General features: G+C 45.0%; 3 protein-coding genes across 19 annotated transcripts in view; 2 read left to right on the top strand and 1 right to left on the bottom strand.

Annotated features, from left to right (window-relative positions):
* CACNA2D2 (calcium voltage-gated channel auxiliary subunit alpha2delta 2) overlaps nucleotides 1-5,342 on the top strand; it is a 541,532-nt gene extending 536,190 nt beyond the window's left edge. For all 4 annotated transcript variants that reach the window (XM_081850471.1, XM_081850470.1, XM_081850469.1 and 1 more), the window contains 3 exons: nucleotides 282-391; nucleotides 3,008-3,096; nucleotides 4,326-5,342. In XM_081850471.1, coding sequence (XP_081706597.1) covers nucleotides 282-391; nucleotides 3,008-3,096; nucleotides 4,326-4,454 — 328 coding nt within the window. In that variant the 3' untranslated portion in view covers nucleotides 4,455-5,342. The remainder of the gene's footprint in view (nucleotides 1-281; nucleotides 392-3,007; nucleotides 3,097-4,325) is intronic.
* Nucleotides 1-20,411, bottom strand: part of LOC309335457 (uncharacterized protein) — a gene marked incomplete at its 5' end in the record, with an annotated part of 88,716 nt that extends 68,305 nt beyond the window's left edge. For 5 of the 14 annotated variants that reach the window (XR_014153510.1, XR_014153511.1, XR_014153512.1 and 2 more), the window contains 2 exons: nucleotides 11,765-11,819; nucleotides 19,654-20,411. Coding sequence is in view for 2 of the 14 variants with exons in the window: in XM_081850507.1 (XP_081706633.1) it covers nucleotides 11,789-11,819; nucleotides 19,654-20,411 (789 nt within the window). Of the gene's footprint in view, nucleotides 1-1,163; nucleotides 1,731-11,764; nucleotides 11,820-18,397; nucleotides 18,827-19,230 lie in introns of those variants that run through there. The other 9 variants (XR_014153515.1, XR_014153516.1, XR_014153517.1 and 6 more) reach the window with 8 other exon arrangements.
* On the top strand, nucleotides 20,395-27,462 carry TMEM115 (transmembrane protein 115). The gene is made up of 2 exons (XM_081850502.1): nucleotides 20,395-21,511; nucleotides 26,934-27,462. Exons 1-2 carry the CDS (start codon nucleotides 20,658-20,660, stop codon nucleotides 27,139-27,141), a joined length of 1,062 nt encoding a protein of 353 aa, XP_081706628.1. The 5' UTR covers nucleotides 20,395-20,657; the 3' UTR covers nucleotides 27,142-27,462.

Raw genomic sequence — 27,462 nt, 5'->3', positions numbered from 1 at the left:
ATACACAAGAGTGGGGCCTGATCCTTCTTCCACTGCCAGTTGCATGCATTTAGAAAGGTAAAAAGTGGCAAATTGCACACACATACAGCTCTTATCTGATGCAGTTTGCATATATTTTGTATTTGGGCATGTGTAGTTTTGCCATAAGGCCAAATGTAACTTTAACCTTTATTTTATGAGCTGAATTGTTGTAATAATCTGCAGTAAATAGAAATAGTACTAAATCAGCATGATAGCAGCACTTCCTCCTTTCCCCACGCCCTTTTCTTTTTCTTCCCTAGGCTATTCCATGCACAAAGGCTTGCTCGCACCAACCTTCTGTTTGTTGTAGCAGAAAAGCCAATATGCAGCCAGTGTGAGTCCACCAAGCTTCTCCAAGCGGAGATAAAGGGTATCCTTTGCTTCTCAGCTCTGCTGCATGATGCGGTATCAGGTTTAACATAATGGGCCCAACCACATTGGAACCCTTTCCTCCCCTTCTCCCCCCTGCCTCAGCATTGCAGTGTTGTTTTTGTGGAGAGTGGAATTGCTGCTCTGTTTCTACATGCCAATGAATATTGGACTGTATTCATTGCGCAATTCCATGGCCCATGGCAACATTTAGAGTGGGAGATGCATGAAAAGTGGGTGGTGCTTTTCAGGTCACATGGGCTGTTCCAGGGCACACCTCCACCTCCCCATTATCAGTTGGCATGCACATATGAAAATACTTACCTGTGCTAAGTCTTAATGCAAGCGGTGGGGTGTGAAGTCCCTTTGGGTGATAGGTAGTTGATAGTTTCTTTTCCCCGGAATTGAGATACCTACACACCTTTGTACATGCATGTTTTGCTTCATAACCTTCCTTCCAGGAGAGCTAGAAACTTCTTTTTAAAACGTGTGGCCCCTTTATAGGCATGGTTCCTGGTGCAATCTGTTTATCAAACTGGCTGATCAGGACAGGGCAAGGTGGAGTCGAAAAACACTCTACAGTGGTACCTCGGGTTACAGACGCTTCAGGTTACAGACGCTTCAGGTTACAGACTCCACCAACCCAGAAATAGTACCTCAGGTTAAGAACTTTGCTTCAGGATGAGAACAGAAATGGCGCACCGACAGAGTGGTGGCAGCGGGAGGCCCATTAGCTAAAGTGGTACCTCAGGTTAAGAACAGTTTCAGTTAAGAATGGACCTCCAGAACGAATTAAGTTCTTAACCCGAGGTACCACTGTAATGTAAAAATTTAAAGCTTTATTAATCAGAATATAGCAGTTAGTGCTCTTAACCCCGCAATATGCTCAAATTATGAATAAAGTCACCAAACATGCGTTCATACTTACTAATGCACAACCTGGGTGGCTGGTTCAAGTGTAATGTGTTGATGAGAGACCAGTGCCTCTGGGTGTCTGCATGCCTGCCTCAAGAGTCTGCTGTGGATCTCCGACTTGATTTAGTTTTGAGGTGTTCTTATACCTCAAAGGTCACCACATATTTTCACTACACTAGACTGTCACATGGACAGAGAGACCATAAAACTATAAACCATGTTGCCACTGGCAGAACCAAAAGAAAAGTTATACTTCCTTCTTATCTGGCAAATAGGCCCTTGGCTCTCTCCAGGGTGGCTGATATTACATTGCACAGTGCTACATATTGCCTGTTAGCTAGGCCCAGACTTGCTTTGGCTGCTGTTATGTTATGGCGATTACTCACTCCAGTTGCTTCTCACTCCCACAGCAATCTCTTCCTTCCCTGTAACAGGAAATCACTCACACACATTCACACTCTAGGTTCCATAGGATTTATGGCTTACCGGTAATTATACTCAAATAGCAGAAAGACCAGAAAAAGTCACAATAGCATTAGGCCTTACAAGCCAGGTTAGTTACATAAGAAACATTAAAGTAAATAATTGGAAGTTCTCTCTTGCATAATACTAGAACCTGGGTCTAGCCAACAAAGCAGAATGTTGGAGGATTCAGGACAGACAAAATAAAGTATTTCTTCACACAGTTAAACAATTGAATTTGCTACTACAAGATGTAGTGATGGTCATCAATTTGGATGGCTTTAAAAGGAAACTAGGCAAATTCATGGAGAATATCAATGGCTATCAATTATTATGGCTGTATATGGTCTCCAGTATCAGATCTGGTCTGCCTCTGAAAATCAATCGCTGGGGAACATGAGTGGGGAGAGTTCTGCTGCACTCATGCCCTACTTGTGGGGTTCCCAAAGGCATCTGGTTAGCTACTGTGAGAACGGAATGCTGGACAAAATGTGCCTTTGGCCTGATCCAGCAGGCTCTTCTAATGTACTGTCTACACATGGTTGCATATTTTCCTTTCATGCCTACCAGTAGGTAGGGATCCTCGTGGGATTCTGTTCATGTGAATTTAATTTGAAAATGAGAGTTATCACATGGTATCTTTCTGATGAAGCATTAATAGACATGTAACAAAAAGCAGTGGATACGAATAAGCCGTTGCCCTCTCCCTGTGAAAAATTTCATGACAGACATTGGCCACATCCACACTGCTGGTTTCTCCCATTACTGTAATGTTTTGTTTACTTGTAAATCCACACAATGCAGTCATGAGCCCCCAGTGTTTCCATGATTGGTGCCTCTTCAGTCCACCTCCCCCCCCCCCAAGTTTTGCAATGGTTTTCCTGTTTCTTGCACTATAGCTCTGCAAATATTCTGTGCTTGTGCTTGTTGGGTGGAAACATGGCCAGATTATAACAGTGCAAATGGAACAATTGCTGTGACACTCAGATATTATTTGATACTTTGAAGTTGAGTCACCAGACATCATTGGTCAACCCCCAATCAGGCCCAAAGGGAAGGGGGAAGCTCAGGACCTGGCCACCCCTGTGAAAGGTCCTTGGTCTGATCCAGCAGGGCAGTTCATGTGGTTGCTAGTCTCCATAATCAAGGGCTCCTTTCTTTGACCCCACTCCTCCCCCTCTTCCATATCACTACAAGTGTATTTATTGCCTTGTGCTATATTTTCTTTGACACTGCAAAGCTCCACCGGGAGATCCCAATCAGTGTGAACTAGTAGACAAGCCACGGTATCGAAAAGGTCCCCACATCTGTTTTGACTACAATGCAACGGTAAGTAGGAGGACACAAGGAGTGCATGGATATATCTAAAGTGGCTACTCCTTGCTCCGCTAGGAGTAGAGCCTGGAATTTGAGAAACCCAAGGCTGAAGCTGTAGGCTAGAGCTTTGCTTGTCAAACCATTCTACTGTGCTGATATGAAAGGCCATATCAGGGCTGTATGTAGGGGAGGGCTACAGTTCAGTGGGAGAACACCTATTTACATGTAGGAGGTTTGATACCTGGCGTCTCCAAGTAGAGCTGGAGGAAATTCCTGTTTGAAATCCTGGAGAGCTACAGCCAGTCATTGTAGGCAATGCTGAGTCTGATGGACCAATGATCTGACTTTGTATAAGGCAACTTCCTATGTCCCTAAGGGATTCAGTCAGAGTACTGCTCGCAATAGGAAGCTGGAGTACCAGGCCGCTAGTCCATCTACTCATCCCCGTAGCTTGCTAATTCAAATGGCATATTTACTGTGGGGTAACACTTTGTCCCAGTGTAGCAAGATGCACTGCAAAGGGTGGAGATCAGGAACAAGCAGCCCAAAATATTGGGGGCACCCGCCCCCAATTTCCCAAAAAATTAGGGGGCAGAGGAGGCCAAGCATGGAGCCAAGCAAGGGGTGGCTTCAGTGGCCAGCTCCTTCTCCTCTGTTCACTTGCCACGGAGGAGGAGGAGGGCTGAAGCAGTCCCTCACTGGAGGAGCCACCAGCCGTTGAAGCTACACTACTGCTGCGTTTAGCTGTACTCCCTGGCTTCTCCCGACGGCCTGATGTTGCATGTGCAATGATGGGACATTGTGCATGTGTGATGTGACACATGCAGTGTTGCCCCCCTCTAAATCACCTTCGCAAGATGGCACCTCTGGGAGGATGAGTATCTCTTTAATAAGGCACTCCTTTTCTAGTGGCAAAACCACTCTATTTGGGAGGTGGCACTGTTTTTGCCAACTATTCCTTAGAGCTGATCTGGAAGTCCTTCTAATCTCACTGGGCTCTATCTTTAAAAAAAAAGAGAGATAATTTTCCTTTCCCGTGCTTATAGGAACTGTGAGAATATGTACAGAGAGTAATGGACCTAGGATGGGAGATTGAAGTGTCTACTGAATTATAAAGACTATTGTGGTTCATGTTGAACAGCTTTCGAAAATCACATTGAAAAACATGCAGGGAAGTAACTTATCTGTGCCTATATATGGAATGACCAAAATTATCTATCCTTTTTTTGTTGTTTCCATAGGAAGATACCTCAGACTGTGGAAGAGGGGCCTCCTTTAGACCTTCTTTGAGTATCTTGTTATCTCTGCAGCTCCTCCTCCTCTATTTGACTGCCAGTCGCCATCCGCTGCCCTTGGTGTCTTGCCTTTGAAACATCCATTTAGTCTAGCCCATTCATTTTTGCTTTGTGCACCATCTCCATTCCTTCCAGACTTGCCAGAAGAGGGCAGCTGCCTAGTCCCATCAACTCTGGTTACACCTTGGCACTCACTCATGAGGACCTTCTCTTTCATCATTCAGAAGTCCAGAAGCTATTCTCATTGTTTTGTTTCTTGTTTCCTGTCATCCTCTCCTTGCCCTTCCAGTGTCTCTGCACAGCAGGTTGTGCAGGTTGAGCTCTGAGCAAGACTTTGGGAAGCACGAACCATTGCGACTTTCTCCACACAGTGAACATCCTTGAGCTTTGATTCATTGCTCCCCTTTCCACCCATTGAGCTGTGGCCAAATAACAAAGAACAGCGGCCTCGTAAGTTTTTTTTTCCCCATTGAATCCATGGAATTCTGGGAAGACCTTTGCCAGTTTTCATCAGGATATGTCTTCACATTTTATTGTCTTAAAAGTATTTAATCAACAATGCTGACAAATTGCTATTCTGTTTGAAACAATTTACTTTCCCATCCCAGTCATGCAAACAGCAGCAACGACAAAATTATTCAATAGAACAGGAAAAACAATGGTATATTCTTGCCAAATTGGTTCTGTAGTCTAGTTTAACTTTTCAGCCAATTTAAATGGCTTATTAAACTCAAAAGTAATCCTAGGATGTCACCACGGCATCTCCATCCCACCCAGCCCGCTCTGTGTTTTCGAAGGCCATCGCTGCTGAATCTTTCATTAGTTAGATCCCATTTCAAATCAATTTTTAAATTATTATTTTTAGCCTGAGGATTTTAATCTAGATCTTTTTACATCTAATTTCCAAGCATTTTATCCTGACAAATTATAGTATTTGTTGTCAGCAACAAAGACACAAAAGAGGGGGGGGGAGAAATTGACTTGAATTTATGGTCAGTATTATTTATTTAAACTAACTCACACCATACTGAGAGGACTTGGAGAGCAAGCAGGGGAGAAGGAAGTGTGTGAAGATCCTTAGGCATACTAGTAACCCATACATGGTTGAAGGTCACAGTGGCTCTCACTGTCTTTAGCAAAATGAATAGCAAGAGTATTTCTAGTGGGCAAGAAACAGCCAAAACCCAGCAGTCCCTGGCTTCATTTTTTTCCTTGCCGAGCCTGTTCCCTGCGTGGCCCATAAATGTTTAAGTCCATCAAGAAAACAAGATGATCTCTTCTGCTCCCCCAAATCACTGTGAAGACTTCATTTTGGGATTTTTGAAGCATTCTACCCTTGAGGTGGACAAAGGGTGGAGCTGACCAAGATAAAGATGACCTTCTTCCCAGTTCACACTGTCCCTTTTCTTCTAAAGGAAATTGTCCACCATGATTGGCAGCAACATTTTGTGCCAAACCAAGAAGGTGATAGCTAAAGGTTTTCTTCCTGGACTTTGTGCAGAAACCTGACTGCACCTTTAGAGTCCCCTCTATCCATGAAGTAATGGAATCACAGTGGTGGGCCACAACTAGAGCTCTAAATGCAGATGTTTTGCAGACAGCTAATTGTCTCCAGTGTCCATGCAGAGAAAGGTGAAAGAACTCTGCATCGTAGTGAAGGTCATGATGACACCTGCCATTCACCTCCAACCCACAGAACACTTCAGATGACTTTGCAGGTACATATTTCATGGCTGGGAGGATTATTACTGAAAGCAGCCATATATACTGTTGGAGGTTTGAAAACAGGAGTAAAACTTGAATTCATCACCCAGTCTCTGCAAAAGCTGCTTGCTGTTGAGGGCAGGTTATCCGATTTTGTGCCTGTTCTTTCTGCACACACAGTGATAAACATACCTTGCCACTTAATGAAAGCTTTTTCAGTCCCCAGAGAACTCAAAGATTTATTTCTCTTCAGCCAAATATCCCCTCATGCATTGTCTCTGTACTCAGAGTAGCCAGCAAAGTGGGAAGGATCCTGTCTTGTTTCTGCTGAGTGTGATGTCAGAGCCACAATCACATATTGGGCAATATGAAGAGCAGCAGCACTATGCCACAGTGTAATGCAACTCCATCAGAAGGAAGCAGTTAAGTGCGCTGTCAATAACTCTGATGGCATTTCCTTGCAGAACAATGTGATGTGATAGGAGGATGAAATGTCGTGCATAGCTTGGTGTACCTCATTTCGACTTCACATGCTCATTTCCTCAACCAAAATTCTCTTTCCAGTTAATCCAAATCCTGGCATACAACCTATTGTGAGTAATTACAATGTTGTGAATTCCATTTGCCTTGTTAGAAGGAACTCTAGAAAGCAAATAACGGTGGGACGGTTACTTGAACCTGTAAGTTTCTAGGCAAAGAAAGTTTGCTCAACAATGTGTGTGAATGGGAACTTTCTGTAACCCTGGTTTGGTGCTTCAGTACTAAGCCAAAATTTTAGAGAAAGTCTCTTGGAAAGAATGTAGCATGCCAAACTCCTATGCTGGTTACATCACAATTTATTGTGCAGATTCTGGTGGCCCCACTATTAAGGTGTTTCATTGCAAGGCAAATGGCAGGAACCCCTTTAAAAACCTGATTCGTCTTGGGAGGTTTTGATTCGCCCAAACAGTCCCAAAGAACATGCTGCAATGCACTACAGGTGTATCTTCAGAGAAAGCTGAAAATGGATTTTTGCGCTCCTGGTCTGGTCTGGTTTGAATGGGGGTAAAAAACAGGTCACTGCTGTCATATGCAAGGTAGTACAATGTAAATACATGAAAGAGGTAACTTTGTTGTAGAAAAAAATCATTTGAGAGATCTGGAAGCAAACCTTTAGCACACACATTGAGGTGCATTTGCTTTCTTTCTAGTGATCCTTGTTCTTGAGATCAGAAATAGTTTCTTAACCTTTCAAAAACCAGCTCTGTCCCAAATCCACTGTCTACATACCCCCTCCCCTGTCCTACCCCAAATGTCCTATGTTCCAAATCATCAATACTGTCTGAAAGAACCTTCTCCTCCAAGTCTCCCACTGTTCTTCCCCAAGCTGACTTATATACACAATGATACCACTGGTGCTAAGGTTAATAGTTTTGCTTCATTGGCCTTGTGTAGATTTCTAGAGAAGCAAACTGGGAAGTTACAAATAGCTCCAACTCTACCAGACACACAGTAGAGAGAGACAGAACCATTACTCCTTGAGTAGACTTCCAGTAATAATCAAGTGTACTAGTTGTGGGTACAGTCCCAGTATCTTGCTAGTCTCTTCTGAGCAGAGACTGCCAAATTGTGCCAAATTGTGTGATTGTTTTTTGTGATGTGAGCAACTGTCTATGGTGTGCTTGGCTGAAATCCTCCAGGTTCATTCCCACTTTGATCTGACTAAAAGCATAGTCTTCCCCGACGCCACTTTGTCTGTGACTCTGTTTGGCTAGTGCTCTGGAGCCACCATATGTTCATAGGGTGAACTTCATTAGTAGGAGAGATTCAGGGATGGAGAAAGTTGGAGCATAGATTGGGATACGGCAGTGCCTGTCAGCTGAATGAGAGATGGTTTCATAAAAAGGGCCTTGCCCCACTTTAGAGCACTTTAGACCACAAACAGTATGGCTACCCTACCATCTCACAGTCACTCAATACCTGGTTTACTATCCACTGGGATCAAATCAAGGTCTTTGTGTTGGTGTTTGAACTGTGACTGATCCCCTTAGAGAGGTGGTTTTCAAACTTGTACATGGCTAACAGAACCTCATTACAATTTTTCCAGGCATATTCCACTGTTCATTTATATCAGCAGCAGTGCTGGGAAGGTTAGCATTATGCCCAGAACAGCCAATAATGGAAATAAAGAAATAATAATAGCAACAGCTCAGTGTTTTGCATCCATAATTCGTGCAGCTATAGCTTAAAATCGCCATCATTCCTCTCCTGGTGTGAACCTGTTTCCGGCCACTTTGCTGCAAAAAAGGCATACATACCACTGATTTGACCACAAATTCAATTCTCAGGCCTGCCCCTCCCCCACCTTCAGGTGGGATATCCACTTTTAAAAATTTATATTTTAAAACATATGTATCTTTCTGCAGTTAACTCCCCCCCTTTTAAATTTAATGTAGGAACTGTGTTTTAAAGGTTGAAATGTTGATGTGATTTTGGAGCATCAGTGGTTCCAGCCAACCAGGGCTATGCACAGCTAGCTTCTGCTCCAACCATGTAGAGATAGTTTCCCTGAGCTCAACCCGGGTAAGAAAACAATACACCTGAACAAAGTACAGTAAGCAGGCAAGGGCAGATTTAGGGCAGTGTGGGCAGTGCGGCCGCAGTGGACACACATCTCAGAAAGGTGTCTTCTCAAAGCCCAATAAGCACTTGCCCAGCTTCAGGAAGGGTTCTGACAGGGTTCCAAGAGTCCTCCTGCCTCCTGCCTCCTTCCAAAAGCCAGACAAGTGCTTACCATGCTTTGGGAAGGAGGTAGGAGGATTCCAGGACAGTGTCAGAGCCTCGCGCCTCCAGCCTTGCATAGGGGACAGGCTGGCTTATGACCAGTGTCCCTCCCTGAAGCAGGCTTATACAGGTGGTTCAGCACTCAAATCCTATACATCTGTATGCACCCTAAGGTTTTTAAAAAAGCTGCTCTACTTCTCACATGTGGTTACAACTGGTAGCAAAGTTGTAAGACAGAAAGATGTGTAGGTGCTGCTGGGGGGTGGGCAGGAACAGCTGTGCTGGGTCAGAGCAAAGGACTGTATAGTTGAGCATCCTGTTTCTCAGTGGCCAATCAGATGTCTTTGGGAAACCCCCAAGCACATCAATTCAGTAGCACTCTTCCACTGATGTCCCCCGGCGACCAGTATGCCGAGTCATCTTGCATCTACTGTAATACTGGAGATAATACGGAAGAGTTTCTCGAGATCCATTCTAGCCATGACGTGCTAGCAGTTGTTCAACATTGTCCCAATGTTGTAGTCTCCCAGTGACATAGTCTCCCAGTGACATGCAGTGGTTCTGATGACTGCTACCTAAACTTGTGGAACTCTTGCTTTCCTACTAGCTTAGATTTCAGTGAATCCTTCCTGGTGATGCTGGCATTTGTTCAACTGAAACTGTGGTGCATTAAGCCTCCAGTCCAGCTTATGGAGATTAGCTTTGCCTGTTTCTGCATTTCCATGCAGCACATCTATCCTTGTTACAGCTTATAGACCTTCCCAACACCTGGCTTTGGTTTGTCAGAGAGGAGTGAAGACTGCTGAACAGAGAATGTTGGAGATGGAAAGGAAGATGTCCAGTAGCCCAACACCAGACAGAGCACAGATTGCAACACAGCACATTTTCCACTTGGGAGTACTTACCCACATCACACCTGGATACCAGGGCATTCAGCCTCTTGACTGACTGGTCAGGAGATCAGTACCAGATGTGATGGAGATGCTGCACTGCTCCCACACCATTCATTTCTATTTGTGGAAGCCATGTCAGATGTCACTGGGTCAGAGCTAAGGCAAAAGGGAACTGGGGTGGAAGACCCTCTTTCCTATCATACAGTCCAACAGCACCCCTCCCTCACATTTTTCACAATGGTTATATGAATGAAACAAAGGCCTTGTTTCTCTAGGTTTCAAAGCCAAAGCAGGCAAATATTTGGATGGTGAACTTTTCCTAAGATGAGAAAATGTTGCCCTATTTTCAATGCAAGTGGATGATTCCTTTTTGTTTTTAAGGTTGTTGTTTGTGCATGAGTTGATGGCATCCCAATATGTGCAAGTCTGAAGATGGGTAGAAGTTGTGCTGGTTTATTCCCCTGCCACAGTAGTGATATTTGCCATTTTAAGAATGAGATCTCCTGGTGTTATGTATAAATGAGTGTACAAGATTGATCTACGCAACAACCAGCTCTTTCCAAATAGCTTAGAAATATAAATCAGGGCTGGGAAACCCATTCCCAGCACAACTTAGATTATCTGTAGGGTGTCCTAGAGTCCCCCTAGGTCAGAACTATGTCCCCACCAGTCAGAATCACCCATGGGTTGCCTGTAAGACTGTCTCCATTTCAGCTTTGTCTGCTGACAGATGGGGATGGTACAAAGACAAATAGATTGAGGGAAGCCAAGAGCATGATGGGGTTACCTTTTATCTCTAACGTAGAAAAATGGATAACCTCGCAAATCATAGTACCTATCTTATAATAGGAAAGGAATGGAAATAGCTTCCCAAGCTCTTAGAATGAAGAAATAGTTCTGGGAGCATAAAATTGGAGAGCCGAAAGGAATTTTACCATGAAGTACTATATCTGAAATCGGCACGGAAAGACACAGAGAAACAGCAAGGAGACTGTGTGTGTTATTGTGAACTTGGTGATTTTAAAATGGTGATTTTCTGAATCCTGGAGAGGACCTTGAAGGAGAATGAAGCTGTACAAGATGAGAGTCTGTAGGTAGCAATAGACTTGCCCAGTACAGGAAAGTCTGTAGAATGGAGAAGCCTGTAAAATCTTTTGAGATTGCTGGCCATTCCCAATAAGGCATCCTCCTAGCAGATCTCAAAGGGCTGAGTGAAGGCTAGTTCAGGCTTCCCTATGTCCCAGTCTGTTCTCACATGTGACTAGCAGTACTGGTGAGACATAGCAATGATTCAACCCACCTCACATGCTTTGTCCATTTTAAAATCCATTTGAGCAAAACAATTTGTGGTAGGGTAGGTGGGTGGGAAAGGGAGGGGGGTCCATGAAAACCCTGAACATGGTCTTGGAAGTTTGACTCCAGAGCCAAGCGGGCAGGGAGGAGATTCACTAATAATGACAAGGTTGATTAAAGGTCATTTTGCTTGTAGCTTTTTCAGTGTGTGTTTGGTTATGTCTATGGGAACTGTGCTTTGACCAGATGGCTGGCTCTGTGTTACCAGGAGTGTGTGTAAATCTGTAGTCTAGTCGGGTGCTGCTCATTTGAGAAAAATGGAAAAAAAACAAATATACATAATTATAAATATATATATATTATATTATATTTTAAGTTAAAAAACAAAAGGGATAAAAGCAAAACATGAAGTAGCTGTCCTTATAGCTGCTGGGATCCAATTCCTAACATTCTTCATCTGAAAGTTTTGTTCCCCCCTACTAATTCAAAAAGGGTTGTTTTTTTTAATTATTATTTGAATCTCTTTTTTGTTGTACAGAAGAGTTGGAAAATTTTAAAAAAGACTAAAATCTTTGTAAAATATTGTGTGCGTGATTCCTTGTAAAATATTTTCAAATTGTTTATTACAGAGGATCAGTTATTAAATAATGTTCATATTTTCACTTCAAATGTGGTGGCTCTTTTACTGGTTTACATTTACAACGCATTAAGAATGGTTAGATAAGTAGGTACCTTTCTGGTCTCGTGTTCTGACGTTTACTGTTCCGAGTTTCTCACGTTGCAAATCCTAATGAGGAAAATAGAAAAAAATAGTAAGGATCAATAGAGTTGAGCTGAAAGTTCTATCTCAAACTGTGACGTAGCTTCAGAACTGGGTGAGGGCGGTGAGAGATTTGATTCCTAACCTTACTGCTCTTTCCAGCCCTCTGTAAGCCTCTACTTTTGATCTGGGATAGACCATTTCAGACCATTTCAGAGTTCTTGCTGGTTAAATGAGATATGGTAATTAATTAATTAATTAATTAATTAATGGTTACCTAGAGCTTTCAAACAACCTGGAAATGCTTTTATTTGATGTACCTCCTAAAACACACACAAATTGCATTACTTTCTCAGAAGCTCTGCCATATGCTGGGAGGTAAATAGATAAAATCTACACCGATTGTTTGTTAGCAGGACCTCCTGGAGTCACACAAAGTCTTGCCAAGCTTGGCTGGTCACATATACAGGCTGATCACTGGGGATCATACAAAGATATGACTTCAAAATATAAAGGGTCATAGCCAATGCTACAGCTCCACTGGTACACTGGAGCTTCCATTCCAATTTTTTTTTGGGGGGGGGGGAAATACAATCGGGATCAAATTTTGGGATGTGAATGTGGAGGAGAGGAAATGGAAGTCCAATTGCACCAGCGCATCTATGCATGCAGAACATTAGATGCCATCCATAGTAGCAAAGCCACTTAACACAGGTGGAGTCCAGAGGGAAAAGTCCTGGTAACACTTTCCCAAGGATAACTGAATAAAAACAGTATAATTTGAGAGGAGAAATAAAGAAAAAGAGTTTGGATTTGATATCCCGCCTTTCACTCCCTTTAAGGAGTCTCAAAGCAGCTAACATTCTCCTTTCCCTTCCTCCCCCACAACAAACACTCTGTGAGGTGAGTGGGGCTGAGAGACTTCAGAGAAGTGTGACTAGCCCAAGGTCACCCAGCAGCTGCATGTGGAGGAGCGGAGACACGAACCTGGTTCACCAGATTACGAGACTACCGCTCTTAACCACTACACCACACTGGCTCTCAAATAAAGAGGTTTTGTCTTTCTTCAGGCCTTATTTATAGCAGATGACATTTAGCTAACATACAGAGGTAAACTCCTTCAGAACTACACAGCCAATCAGGGCATGTACTATCTCAGTGAGCATCATGCCACTCTGCCTGGTTGCTAAGCAACACTACCCGTTCCTATCTTGGTTAGGTGACTTCAACACTGACGTAATTAAACCTTAAGTTAAAACTGAATGGTCCCAGCTGTTGCACTTCCAACAAGTATCATAAAATTGGACACTTTCAATAAACTGTTTCTTTAGAGGAGGTTAATTATTGCATCCAATCTCAAGAGAGGTTATTAGGTGAACAGTGTTGTGTAAGTATTATCAGCTTTGCAGATATGCACACACAAAGAAATATTTACTAGCCTGGTTGTCAAGTGCTGACTCACATCTATATTAGTCATTTATTGTAACACACTGATGTCCTGAAAGGTGGGGGAAGCTATCTTTCAGCAGGAAGAGGGAAAAATCAGTATGTCTTTGCTCACCTGAGTTTGGCAATCTTTATCATGTTTCTGTTAAAAATTCGCAAAGGAAACTGACTCAGCTGTTTTATTAAAAACACCTTTGTCCCCATGCAATAAATAAGGTGTCTACAATTGAGTGCAAGAAAAGGATAAATGAGAATTCCTGAAGTCTAGGACCTATATTTATTTAATGGCAGACAAATCCAAGGAACCAATCTAGCTCCTGAGGAAGCCAGTGGAAAGATTCTCATGCGTTCAACCAGATACAGGGTAAGATCCAAATGAGAAGGGATGCAAATGCTTGAGGTTTCAAAAGCGATAAAGGGAGCCCTTCAACCTGACAGTTACCCCATCAATAATACAGTGGTACCTCGGGTTACATACGCTTCAGGTTACATACGCTTCAGGTTACAGACTCCGCTAACCCAGAAATAGTGCTTCAGGTTAAGAACTTTGCTTCAGGATGAGAACAGAAATCGTGCTCTGGCGGCGTGGCAGCAGCGGGAGGCCCCATTAGCTAAAGTGCTGCTTCGGGTTAAGAACAGTTTCAGGTTAAGTACGGACCTCCGGAACAAATTAAGTACTTAACCCGAGGTACCACTGTACTCAGAAACAGACTGTAGATCTGGGGTCAAGATAAATTCTATCAGGTGCCTCCACTTCTGGGCCTTTAGCCATTGTTAGAAACTCAGATATATAAACTATAAGCCTGGGCAACGTATCAATACAGCTTCAGCCGGTGGTATATCACTGGTATAACCACCACCGCTCCCGAGTCCCTCTGCTACCAGCACCGCTTTCAACATCTGACTGCTGGTAGCAGAGGGACTCGGGAGCAGCGGTAGTTTCACCCGTGATATATTGTCAGGTGAAACTGCTATCACTCTGCCCCTCATACCGTAGAGGGAGGAGCAAGCTGTATCGCTGGGCTGATGCAGCTTAGTCCTCCCTCAGCTTCTTTAAACTGCTCCCCCACCCAGTTGAGCCGTGGAAAGGAGCCCCAACGCTCCTCCCACTTGCCCACCAGCAAGGGCTGCACTGGGACTGGCTCAGCTGGGGACTGGGAGCCCATCTGCACCCCAGCCAAGCCATGCAAACAAGCTGTGTTGTCCCAGCCCATGAGGCGCTGGGGTGAAACCGCCTCAGCTCCTGCAGTTTCACCAGCACCTCGAGGGCTGAGGCCAATGTAGCTTGTTTTATTCAGCATTGCAGTATACGGCTAGACCACAATGTTTAGCTGGTGATACACCACAATGTTAAAAAGCTGATTATCGCCCAGCCCTAGGTTATGGTTGTGACAATGGAATGTCTAGGCGCCTTTTTCTGGTGGAATTTACTATTATTGTTGTTCATTTCTATAATACTTTATATTTTAATGAATGAATCTCAAAGCAGTTTATTATGCATTAAAAATAAAATAAAACAATCCAGAAAAAAACAAATTCAAGCTTCAGGGAAAGTATTTCAGATCCTCTCTAAGTGACCTTTTGCTTTCCCCAATCACAAACCTGGCATCCAGAGATCTCCATGTGGTTGCAATTGGACCCTTGCCTGTCGCAAAATGCATTTGTCGCCTGGCTAGTTTGTAACAACTCTCTTTAGCTACCCACATTCTCTGTTTGCACAAAACAAATACAGTGGACGATCAGGTTGCGAACGTGATCCGTGCGGGAGGCACGTTCGCAACCCGCGTGTGCACGGTCTGCACACGCAAGGGTTGCGATTCGGCGCTTCTGCGCATGCACAAAGCGCGATTTAGTGCTTCTGCACTAAATGCATGAGCACCGAAACCTGGAAGTAACCCGTTCCGGTACTTCTGGGTTCGGCGTGGTGCACAACCCGAAAACACACAACCTGAAGTATCTGTAACCCGAGGTATGACTGTACATCATGAATACATAGAGACTGACGATAAAAAGAGAAAGAAACTGCAGAGTGTGTGTGCAGCTCTTGGGGGCTTTTCCCCGAGGAGGGAGAAGGGCAGCCCGTCACTGACCGATGGATCCCGCGCACTGTCCTGGCTTTTTGCTTGGCCGCGTGCAGCCTCTCCCGAGCAAGGGGAGTCTTCATCCCCTGCCTGGGAGAGGCTGCGTGTGGCTAAGGCTCCCCCAAGAGCCGCGCTCCCTTTAAAGAGTGCACAGAGTGTGTGTGCGGAATAAAATGAGACAGAAAGTGAATTGACATTGTCAAAGACAGGCCTAGTTAAGAGATCAGAACAAACCACCACAGAATTCAGGTAAAAGGAAGCCTGAGAATAACCTATGCACATTGACAGCTCTGTCGATTCATACTACATTGGGCCTTCTTACATAAGTCAAAGCATGCCCCAATTACATTTCAGCCTTGCGTGGTGCTTAATAATAATAATAATGGCATGATAACTTCTCTGCATATAATAGACAGGACAAACACAATGGAAATAATAGCTGTGCTGCTCTATACCTCCACTCCCTTTTTAAATATACACAGCTGTGTTCTTCTGAAGGTGTGCACAGCTTCCAAAGTGAAAAAAACAAACTAGATTAACAGTATAATCCTGTGTATCTTTACTCAGAAGCAATTCCCACGGTGTTCAGTACAGGTTATGTCTAAGCCAGGCATGTCCAAAGTCCGTTTCGGGGGCCTAATCCGGCCCACCAGTCGGTTTAATCCAGCCCCTGTGGCAGTTTATTTCCTGGGGTAAAATCCTAAAAAAAAAAAAAAACCTCAACAACTTTGGTTGGCCCTTTGGTCAGTCCTCACAGCCCTTCACTTCATCAAATCTGGCCCTCTTTGAAAAAGTTTGGACACCACTGGTCTAAGCAGACAAAACTTTTTAAAAAAAGCTGCTTACTGTTTTGGGTCACTCTGAGTCAAAAAGCAGTATGCAGATAAACAACAATATTATAGGCAAAATAAATAAAATAATAATAAATAAAATTTTATTTATATCCCGCCCTCCCCAGCCGAAGCCGGGCTCAGAGCGGCTAACAACAGTAAAGTAATGCAGCATTCTAAAATCAATTCATTCTAAAATCAGTAGTTAATTATCATAATGGGATGACAGCAGCTTTGATGGTGTTTGCAAGAATGAAAGAAAAGGGGTATGTGTTTGATTTGTACTAGTGCAATAACTCTTCTACAGAAGACCACAAACCTACAGAAGACTATTCAGAAAAACATAATAAAACTTTGCAAAAGACCAAAATAATGCAGACATGTATTTGTGGAATGGTGTTTGTAGTGTAACTGATACTATTAGTGCTTTGGAATTTCAACTACCCTTCCTGATCCTGCCACACATACACACAAAACATACAGGTTTGAAAACTCTGTGTAATCAATGAAAAACGTACAAAACTGATCTCATCCAAAAACTCCTGGAGACAAGCTTGCTCAAACCATTAGTAAGTCAACTGTTTGGACACACATTACAAACAAAGATGCATGCCCCATGTGCCTAGACATCTGTGTGCAACTCTGAAGTCTGTTGCACTACACGAATAAAATAAGAGACACAACATTCAATTGCCTACAATATTTTTGTGGATTCAAAGTATGTGGTCAAGAGAGCAGGGTGCCACTGAAACAAGTCCCAGATAAAAGATAATTGCAAAAATATTTTCTCATACCAGCTGTTGAGTATTTTGTTAATGCTAGTAACTGAAGTCTATAGAGAACTTGAGTGGAATTAATCCACAATCAAGTTTGCAACTAATAAGCATTCCTAAGTAGGTCCATCGTTTCTTTCATTTCACTGGATCACAATTCCACTTTAAATTAGGACTGTATTGTGATGACTAAAACACTGAAGAGGTGCTAAATCAGAAGGATGTGGACTGCAGAGCTGTTTGCACACCACATAGACTAACAAAGCATCTAAGGGTGGTATCCAATGCTAGTCCTACTCAGAGTAGACCAATTCAAGTTAAGAGACATGACTAATGCAGGTTTTTCACTTTTAATGGGTCTATTAGGAGCAGGACTTCTTTGGATACAACACTCACTAATATTACTTTATGATTACATGCTGAAGGAAATGCAAATTCGAAATGAGAAAAAAATATTGAATTCAAGGACACTGTGATAAAACCACATTTTGAAGTCCACACACTTGTCAGCCACCGTCCCCCTTGACACTTTACTGAGATAATGAAACAAGGTATTTTGAACATTCGAAGAGTGCTATGCAAATGTTATGTATTATGACGTCAGCTCCAGTGCACACTTTAATCCTATACAACACTGGCTGCTGCAGGGTATGTCACACACAAGATAGAATATTTGCTATGACATAGAAAATATAGCCACTTTTCTCCTGTTGTGTGAGAAGACATTATCTCCCCCTAGAGGAACACGCCATAGTCAAGAGATATGCAAGGACCTCAATATGTGGGGCTGGCTACTTGGTAGCATCCTGGCTTATCCAGTCCTTGGAGAAACAATGAAGAAAAACTGGTTTCTTAGCTGAGTCTTTTGCAGCAAAAACCACAAAGAGTACTGTATTATGGCAGATTAACTTCTGCAGACAAAATGGGCTCTGGCCCACAATTTTGTCCATCTTACACTTTGCTGATTTCTAAACAAAATAAAAAAATTCCTTCCAGTAGCACCTTAAAGACCAACTGAGTTAGTTCTAGGTATGAGCTTTCGTGTGCATGCACACTTCTTTGCTGATTTCTGTTTATGTCACATGTATTGCTGTGTGTTTCCAGACACTAAAGAACAAAGTCATGTATCACTTTTGCTACTGACCACCAGACTCCATGTTTGTAAGAAAGTAAGCAGGAGGCTTTGTACTTTTGCGCCTATGCCTTTGCATTCTCTACCTAGAGAGCCTTCCATCTCTTCTTACAAGCAACTTTACTAGTTATCTCATAAAGGTGTTTACCTCACACATACTTAGGAAACAAAGTTCTACACTCCATTTTGCATTGTTGGCACACAAACCTTTTAGTAATTATTACACCCACCAGCGAATTCCTTCATGAGAAACAGAGGGTGGCATATTGGAATACAAAATAGCTTTATGAAACTTAAACAGAAACTACGTATTGCAAATCAGAAATGGGGTTCCTATGTTTACCTTATAACACTAATACAGGAGAAGGGAGAATCAGAGAGGGTGTTTCACCTTTTCTTCTGTAACCTAATGCTCCATTGCGACCCCCTCCCCCCCAAAATTTCTCCCAGTCAGCTTTGACATCACACAAACTGAAGGGGGAAGAGTTGCAGGGAGAATTTATAGTTGGGGGAAGGGTTAAGCAACCCTATCCTGTCCACCATTCCTTCCATTCCTATGTTTACTAGGTTAGCTTGTACTTCTGTCCTCAGTTACTTTGCTATAAATAAATGACTTTTTTAATTTAAAAAAATAAGTTGTCTAGTTATCCTGAATTGGTAACATTGTTCTAACTACTATGAATGATATGAAATGGAAAATTATAACAGCAAATGCTCCTGAAATTAAACACATACATTACAGTCATTGTAAAGTGTATATTTTCCTGTTCATTTCTGTAGCAGAAACATGATCAACTGCTTAACTCTCCCACTTGTACAATGTCCAGTCCAATTCTATGCATGTCTACAGAAGCATATCTAAAGGAACGGAGCGTCTATAGGACAGTAGTGCCTGAACTTGGCTGGATAGTGCCCCGTTTTTTCCAAAATTAAACTCTGAATGTAACAAAGTGCAGGCCGTAACTGTACTTGGCTGAGCCTTGCATAACCACCACAAATTGAAATGTCGCTATAAGGGGCATCTATTTAAAAAGGGGAATATCCCTATGGAAACTTCATCACACAGAGGATGTAACAGCAGAAAATCAATTCTGGACCTCATTTTCCACACCATTCTGAATCCCTCTCAATTTTCTCATGACAAATAGAAAGGGTGTATCAGAGCTTTGAACTAACCCTCTCTGAAGCCAGAACCTGTATATAGCTTCGTCCTCTGCAGGTTTACACTGAAATATGTCTTCGCGAGTTCAGTTCGGCTGACTCCCAAGTGTGCACAGCTTTACTTTTTCAGAAGCGCAGACGTGCTAAAGGCAGCATTCACCAGCAAAGCTTTGTAAATTCACAGCTGTAGATGTGCATTTAATATACAGTCCTGCAACCTTTGGCTTCGTTTCTCGTTCTCACCCTTTCCACGAAATGCATGCTGCCTTTTACTAGGCAGGGCGACGCCATTAAAGTGAACGGAATGGATTTCACTGGCGACTAAAAATGCTGAAGCGAGGGCTGCGCCCCTCCGCCAACCCCGCACCCAGGAGGGCGGGCTCCCTATTCCTGCAGGCACGTGCCAATGCTTTCGGTCCTTTGCCAAGCACAAGTTACCGTGACGAGGCAAAGCAAACAGGAGGAGGAGACGCTGTGGTGACGCCGCCACTGCGCAGAGCGGCCAGACCAGCTTCCTCATCTGCTCGCCAACGACCATTGCGCTTTGGGCCGCAAGAGCCACGCCCTGCCCGGCCGCGCTCTTTCCTCGCAGCCGGGACACCTCCTAAACCCCCGCCTCCCAGGTGCCTCTTTGTCCCGCCCCTCCCGCACTCCCGCGATTCCCTGCGCGGATCCCGCATCCCGATGCATGCTGGGATTCGCAGTCCTCTCGCCGCGGGCAGCGCCCGCCGCGCGCGAAAGCCGAGCCTCCATTTCCCGGCGTGCCCCGCGCAGCTCATAGAACAGCCACGCGTGCGCAGCCGTGCTGTTTGTTTGCGTCTGAGCGGAGCCCTGCCGAGGAGCGGAGTGCTGGCCTGGAGAGGGAAGTGGCGGCGAGAAGGCTCCTGGGAGTCGGCCTCAACCAGGGCGGCCGAGGCTCCGGCTTCCGGCGGCGAGCAGGCCGAAGCGAGGCCTTCCCTGAGCGGCCCCCGCCCCCGCCGGCGGGCTGAATGGGGCTTGCGAGGGGCTCGGCTGCGGGAGGGGGCGAGCTGCGCCTCCGCTTTGGCCGTCCCGTGAGCTCCGGAGCGCGCGCCTCCCTCGCTCCGCTCCGCTAAGGGGGCCGCCCTCGACTGGGCCGCCCTCGCTGGGTGCTGCAGGGCCGCGCGCGCTCGTGCAGCAAAGGAAAGTGGGGCGCGGGGGCTGCCGGTGTTTCCCATTTGGGACGAGGCCGGATAAAAGGAGAACGCCTTTCCTTCCTCCTCTTCCTCTATACAGAGCGGCCTGTGGCTGTCGCCCCCGTTTGGGCGATCCGTGGAAGGCGGCGATGGAATCGACCGCGAATCCGTGCTAAGGAAAAGAAGGGGTTTTGTGGGCCGCCATCAACGCCTTAACGCATCGCCCCTAAAGCGAAGACTCTTGGACCTCGGACCCTGACTCGTGGGGCAGGGCTTGTGGGTATAAAGATGAACAGATACCTCCCAGTAGCTCGGCAACACTTCTTGGCTGCTCTGGCCAGCACCAGTGTGGTGGTGAAGTCCATATGTGCCATCGTCATCTTGCTCTACTTTCTCTCCTTTGCTGTGGACACTGTGTATGGGCTCGGGGTGACGCCTGGATTTCTCTTCCCACCCAACTTTTGGATTTGGACATTAGCAACCCACAGTGTGGTGGAAAAACACATTTGGGATGTAGGTGTGAGCCTGGCTACTATAGTGGTGGCAGGGAGGCTGCTGGAGCCGCTATGGGGAGCCCTGGAGCTCTTGATCTTCTTTGCAGTGGTGAATGTATCAGTGGGGCTGTTGGGGGCCTTTGCTTATCTTCTCACCTATATGGCATCATTCAATCTGTCGTACCTGTTTACCATTCGCATCTATGGCATGTTGGGCTTCCTTGGTGGTGTCTTGGTGGCTCTCAAACAGACTATGGGTGACAGTACTGTCTTGAAGGTACCTCAGGTACGGATGAAGGTTGTTCCCATGCTTTTGCTCCTGATCCTGGCAGTTCTGAGATTGACCACCCTCATCGAAAGCAATGTCTTGGCCTCTTATGGTTTTGGAGTCCTCTCCAGTTGGATATATCTCCGTTTTTACCAGAGGCACAGCCGAGGACGTGGTGATATGTCAGACCACTTTGCATTTGCCACATTTTTCCCTGAGATCCTACAACCAGTGGTTGGCTTCCTAGCCAACCTTGTGCACAGCGTCTTGGTCAAAGTGAAAGTCTGTCGAAAAACAGTGAAACGTTATGATGTTGGTGCCCCTTCATCTATTACTATCAGCTTACCAGGAACAGATCCTCAGGATGCTGAACGGAGAAGGTAATATTCCTGCAATATAAAAAAATTTGGAGACTACTTATGTTCACTGTTGAACATTGATGAGAAGGAAATGGAGGAAGTCATCTAATTCAATATTTTAAAAGATTCTTCTATATTGCTGGTACTCCATTTGTGCCTATCGGGATCTTTTAAAAAAAACAAAAACTGAGGATTCAAGATTTTTTTGAAGCTCAGTGTGTTTGTTCTGTCTTTGTATAGGAGTAGCCCAGCTGCAGTCAGCAGGCTGATGTACAGTGGTACCTCAGGTTACATGCGCTTCAGGTTACATACGCTTCAGGTTACAGACTCCGCTAACCCAGAAATAGTGCTTCAGGTTAAGAACTTTGCTTCAGGATGAGAACAGAAATCGTGCTCCGGCGGCACGGATGTTCAGGTTAAGAACGGACCTCCGGAACGAATTATGTACTTAACCTGAGGTACCACTGTATAACATCAAACAAAACAATCCAGAATAAAACAAATTCAAGCTTCAAGGAAAATATTTCAGGTCCTTCTCTAAGTGACCTTTTGCTTTCCCCAATCACCAACCTGGCATCCAGAGATCTCCACATGGTCGCAGTTGGACCCAAGCCAAGATGCACCTGTTGCCTGGCTAGTTTCTAACACTGTTTGTGGTGTATTTTCAGATTTTCTAAAATCTGCTATAGACAACCCCTGCATTTCCACAGCACCATGTTGTTTCTGCAGTATGTAAAAGGGAGACAAGTATGCAAGTACTTGGGGGAAACTAAACATGGGGACCTCAAACTATCAACTCCCGTGTTCACGTTTCCCATCTGTTTGCATACATGTCTGAAGTGACATGAAGGAATTGTACCAGACAAGTGTTCCCTGCAGGGACAGCCCAGCACGCACTGTTTGCTGAATCACTGGGTGCACAAGGACATACTAAGTACAGTGGTACCTCGGGTTAAGTACTTAATTCATTCTGGAGGTCCGTTCTTAACCTGAAACTGTTCGTAACCTGAAGCATCATTTTAGCTAATGGGGGCTCCTGCTGCCGCCGCGCCGCCGGAAAACCTGAGGTACCACTTTAGCTAATGGGCCTCCCGCTGCCACCACGCCATCGGTGCGCCATTTCTGTTCTCATCCTGAAGCAAAGTTCTTAACCTGAGGTACTATTTCTGGGTTAGCGGAGTCTGTAACCTGAAGTGTATGTAACCTGAAGCGTATGTTACCCGAGGTACCACTGTAATGTGTAGCAAACTGCTTTGAATTTCATTCTTTAGAATATTAAGCAGTATAGAAATTTAAGTAGTAATAATAATAATAATAATAATAATAATAATAATAATAAAAGTTCAACTGGGGAAAAGGAGCCTAGACATTCCATTGTGGTGTCTGTAACCTACATTTATATATCAGAAATTCTAACACTGACAGCAAATATACTAACGAGTTAAGACCCATGAAAAGAAGTTGCATTAATTTTTTCTTTGTGCACAGAATACATACAAAAACATTTAATCCACCCAAATACTTGTTTTTTTAAAAAAGCAAAAATCTTTAAAAAGTCAAGACTATTAATATTTAGTTGTTATAATAAGTATATTAATGAGTATTTAGATGCTCTTCTAGTAAACGTACGTGTAATTAAGGAGTGTGAGAATAGCACTGCTGCTGAAATAAAAACAATAAAATTTACTCCTGTCAAACTGAAGAGCTTAGCAGTGCAGTTCTGAGTTTCTACACTTACCTAGGAGTAAGCCCCGCCATAGGATTGCAGCCAGCTTGTCCTTTGCCAGTGGTGCTGCGTATTGACACTTAAGGATAAAGGTAAAGGTACCCCTGCCCATACGGGCCAGTCGTGTCCGACTCTAGGGTTGTGCGCCCATCTCACTTAAGAGGCCGGGGGCCAGCGCTGTCCGCAGACACTTCCGGGTCATGTGGCCAGCGTGACGAAGCTGCTCTGGCGAGCCAGCACCAGCGCAGCACACGGAAACGCCATTTACCTTCCCACTGTAAAGTGGTATCTATTTATCTACTTGCACTTAGGAGTGCTTTCGAACTGCTAGGTGGACAGGAGCTGGGACCGAAAGACGGGAGCTCACCCCGCTGCGGGGGTTCGAACCACCGACCATGCGATCGGCAAGTCCTAGGCACTGAGGTTTTACCCACAGCGCCACCCGCGTCCCAATTGACACTTAAAACTTAGTTCAGTTGTAGAGTAGTCATGTTTTTGTAGTCACACTAACTCCAAGAACGTTTCTTTAAAAAAGAAATTCTAAGATTTGTTTTTGGTTCATAAACAACCAAAAACTCTTCTTTACAAACTATCTTGTTAAACCCTGCCAGTGAGTATCCAACTTAAAATCTTATTGTGCTTTTCACAGATTACTAGCATAAATTTTTAAGAATGCAAAAGTGTATGTATACTTTTCCTTGCTTTAGTCCTGTTTGAAGACTGTAGTAATCTGGAAATTTAGTAGTCTAAAGCAGTGTTTCCAAACCTTGGGTCTCCAGCTGCTTTTGGACTACAACTCCCATCATCCCTAGCTAGCAATACCAGTGGTCAGGGATGGTGGGGAATGTAGTCCGAAAACAGCTAGAGAACAAAGGTTGGGAAACACTGGTCTAAAGCAAGTCAGCAATTTCAGTAATTGCCACACCTATATATGTCTCTTGCTTTTAACTTAGTTTCGCATTTCCAAATGATAGAGCTGAAAGAATCTGATGATGAAAGTCATTATTGTGCACTTTACACCATCAAAATGCAGAACTCTGAATGTCTGGAGCAAATTGAATGATTAAGTCAAGTTGTCAGGCAGTTAATAGCACTGTGTAGATATAACTGTGCAGTGTGTTCCACTAATACAGCTTTCAGCAGTGTTCAGCTCTGAAGCATTTTAACAAAGCTAGGTGTGATTTTTAACTGTATTGCCTAAAATATAGGTGTGAAAATCACCTAGTACAACATTGTGCTAATGCTTTGAGCCAAGTATTGTCCCAATTACCGTATTTTTTGCCCCATAGGGCGCACTGGCCCATAAGGCGCACCTAGTTTTTTGGGGGGGAAATAAAGAAAAAAAAATATTCCCCCCCCCCCGAAGGCGTGAGGCTGCTCTCCGCAAGCCGTGAGAGCCCTCCCGCGGCTTGCGCAGAGCTACCCGAAGCCCTGGCATGACTGCTGAGCGAGCCGGGGCTTTGGGATAAGAGGCAGCGCTGCGCAAGCCAGGGGAGCCTTCGGGTAGCTTCGGGATAAGAAGCAGCGCTGCGCAAGCCGCGGGATGGCTCCCCCGGCTTGCACAGAGCTACCCGAAGCCCCGGCGCGACTGCTGAGCGCGCCGGGGCTTCGGGATAAGAGGCAGCGCTGCACAAGCCGGGGGAGCCATCCCGCAGCTTGCGCAGAGCTACCCGAAGCCCCGGCACAACCGCTCAGGGCGCCGGGGCTTTGGGATGCAGGCAGCTCTGCGCAAGCCGGGGGACCCCGGGGGGAACTCCAGCGGGCTCTCACGGCTTGCGGATAGCTTCCTGAAGCCTGGAGAGGGGGAGGGGTCAGTGCACACCGACCCCTCTCGCTCTCCAGGCTTCAGCGAAAGCCTGCATTCGCCCCATAGGACGCACACACATTTCCCCTTCATTTTTGGAGGGGAAAAAGTGTGCCCTATAGGGCGAAAAATATGCTACATATGCAGAAGATCTATTGTGTCTGTTAAAGGCTTGCCAGCTTTCTTCAGCTTAGGAGAAGCTTATCCCACATGTCCCAGTGGCATGCTTGGAGCTCTGCTTGGCACAAAGGAAGCCTTGCTCGCACAGGAGCTCCAGGCAGAATGGATATGACAAATCCCTTACTATTTTCTTCTAGGAAGGCAAAGACTCCACATGTATTCACTTTGTGCTAGTAAAATATTCACCTCATGAATGGGAATATTCTGTAAGATAGGGATGCTCCAAATATTGTTGGCCTCAAACTCTCTATCAGCGCCCCCAGCCAGCATGGCCAGTGCTCAGGAATGATGGACACTGCAGGTCAGCAATCCCTGGAGGGCCCAAGGTTAGCCACCCCTGTTTTTTTAGGTGTTCAGCATGCATATTGGAACAATTGAATGATGACTATCTGATTATGATGAGCAATTTGGTGCAGATCTAAATAATTATTTGATTGTATCAAAGGCAGACGTAGATAGGACCCAGCAACAGACTACCTCTTCTCTGAATATCAAGGTTATCTCTGAATATCAAGGTTAAGTGCTGGTACATCTGAGAACTTGTAGCTGTACATATACTGGTAGAATCCAGCTCCTGTCAGCCCCAAACAGCATGACTAATGGACAGGGGTGACAGAATTTAGAGGCCAGTGACATCTGGAGGTCACAGGTTCCTCATGCCTTTGAAGGTTATCAAAATAGCTGAATGTAGCCTTGACTGCTCTTTTTAGGTGAAAATGAGGAAATACAACATTTCTAAAATGGTTGTTGTTGGCATCCGTCTGTATCAAGAAACAATGGAATGGACCTCCAGGGGTGAAGTAAAACCGCTGCATTAGCAGCACCAAAGTGACCTCCCCAGGCCTCAAGCCTGGAAAGTGTGTGTGGTGGTCCTGGGCTGCTCAGATAACAAGACACACACCCCCCCTTGGCCTCACTGATGTGGTCCAAAATGACGCAGAGCAATGTTTGGTACCAGCATGGCTGCAGGAGTTGCAAGAAAGAAGCATACGAGGAACCATCCAACAGTCTTAGGGACTTCCTCCAGATTTGTGTAGGGTTTACTCCTGAGCTTTTTCATCTCCTGGAGATAGCCCACAAGAGGTTTAGAATCAGAGTTTTCCTTCTCATAGATGTTTTGCCTTCCCAGGTTGACAAGCCCCGTCTGCCTATCACTTCCCTCTACAGCATGTGCAGAAACAGCCTTCTTGACCACTCATCTGCTCTATCCGCTGGAGCCTGTCTCTGCATGCAAATGAAGTTCCTAACTCACTAAGGGTTTGAGACCCATCAGCTACCCTCATCTGGTTTAGCCAGCCAAAGTCATTTCCTGGTGTGTGGCCACTGTCGCATGCTGACAGTTTCTAGGAGCCACAGGTGAGAGTTGAGTGCAGGATGGGGACCAAAGGTGGACCAGCTGCCCCAGAAGGAGCACGATGTGTGCGGCAGTTTGACTTCACCCCAGAGACACATTCCAGTGTCTCTCATGACAGACAGGTGCCAGCAACAACAAAATCCCTGATTGCAACGGCACATCATTGCATGCTGTTGCTCACAGAGTCCTTTCCACTTCCACTCTCAATGCACATGATTGGGGTTGTGCTTTCTATCCTTGGAGGGTTGGCCAAGGGTGTCTGTGGCCTTCCCAGCCTTAGAGGGTCTCTGGACTCCTTTGGTGACTTGCACTAGAAAATACCCACACTTAATATGCAAACTAACCTACATTCACTATGGATCATTTTCTCATTCTGTAGACAACTGGCCCTGAAGGCACTGAATGAGCGGTTGAAGCGTGTAGAAGATCAGTCGTCATGGCCCAGCATGGAGGATGAAGAAGAAGAAAACATCAAGGCTGATACTCCATTGCTACCCGAGAAGAGCCGAGACTCTGTCACTGCAGGGAAAGCAGGCAGCCAGGAGTCCAGCCTCATTACCTTTGAGGATGCCCCCTCTCAGTTGTGACCAGGAGGCACCTGCCCTTCTCTTCTATGTGTCCCTGTATGCCAGAGCTGCTAATGATCCTTCACATGTCCTTCCTCACAGTGCTGCCTGTTCTGCAGGAAGCAAAACACTGTGCCTGCTGGCCCTGAGGGAGACCACACGTCCCTTCCAACGTTTGTTTGCCACGCTTGGCTGGTGCCAAGTCCCAGGACTCATGGTGAAAACTGTTTGCACAGATCTGGGATTTGGGCTCAGAATTGGCAGGCCAGAGGGAGAGCTGCATCTCTTCAACCCAATAAGGAGCGTTCATCTGAATAAAGCAACCTGCAAAATCTCCAACAA

This window comes from Podarcis erhardii, assembly GCF_964252035.2.
Source record: "Podarcis erhardii genome assembly, chromosome: 2".
Lineage (NCBI taxonomy): Eukaryota > Metazoa > Chordata > Lepidosauria > Squamata > Lacertidae > Podarcis > Podarcis erhardii.
The sequence above is the reverse complement of the archived record's forward strand: the minus strand, read 5'-3'. Positions and strand labels throughout refer to the sequence as shown.

What these genes read in the sequence shown, in the direction of transcription:
- TMEM115 (XM_081850502.1), top strand. Translation starts at nt 20,658, where the DNA reads ATGAACAGATACCTCCCAGTAGCTCGGCAACACTTCTTGGCTGCTCTG. An exon ending in CAGGATGCTGAACGGAGAAG is followed by an intron (nt 21,512 to 26,933) that starts GTAATATTCCTG and finishes CTCATTCTGTAG; the next exon opens with ACAACTGGCCCTGAAGGCAC.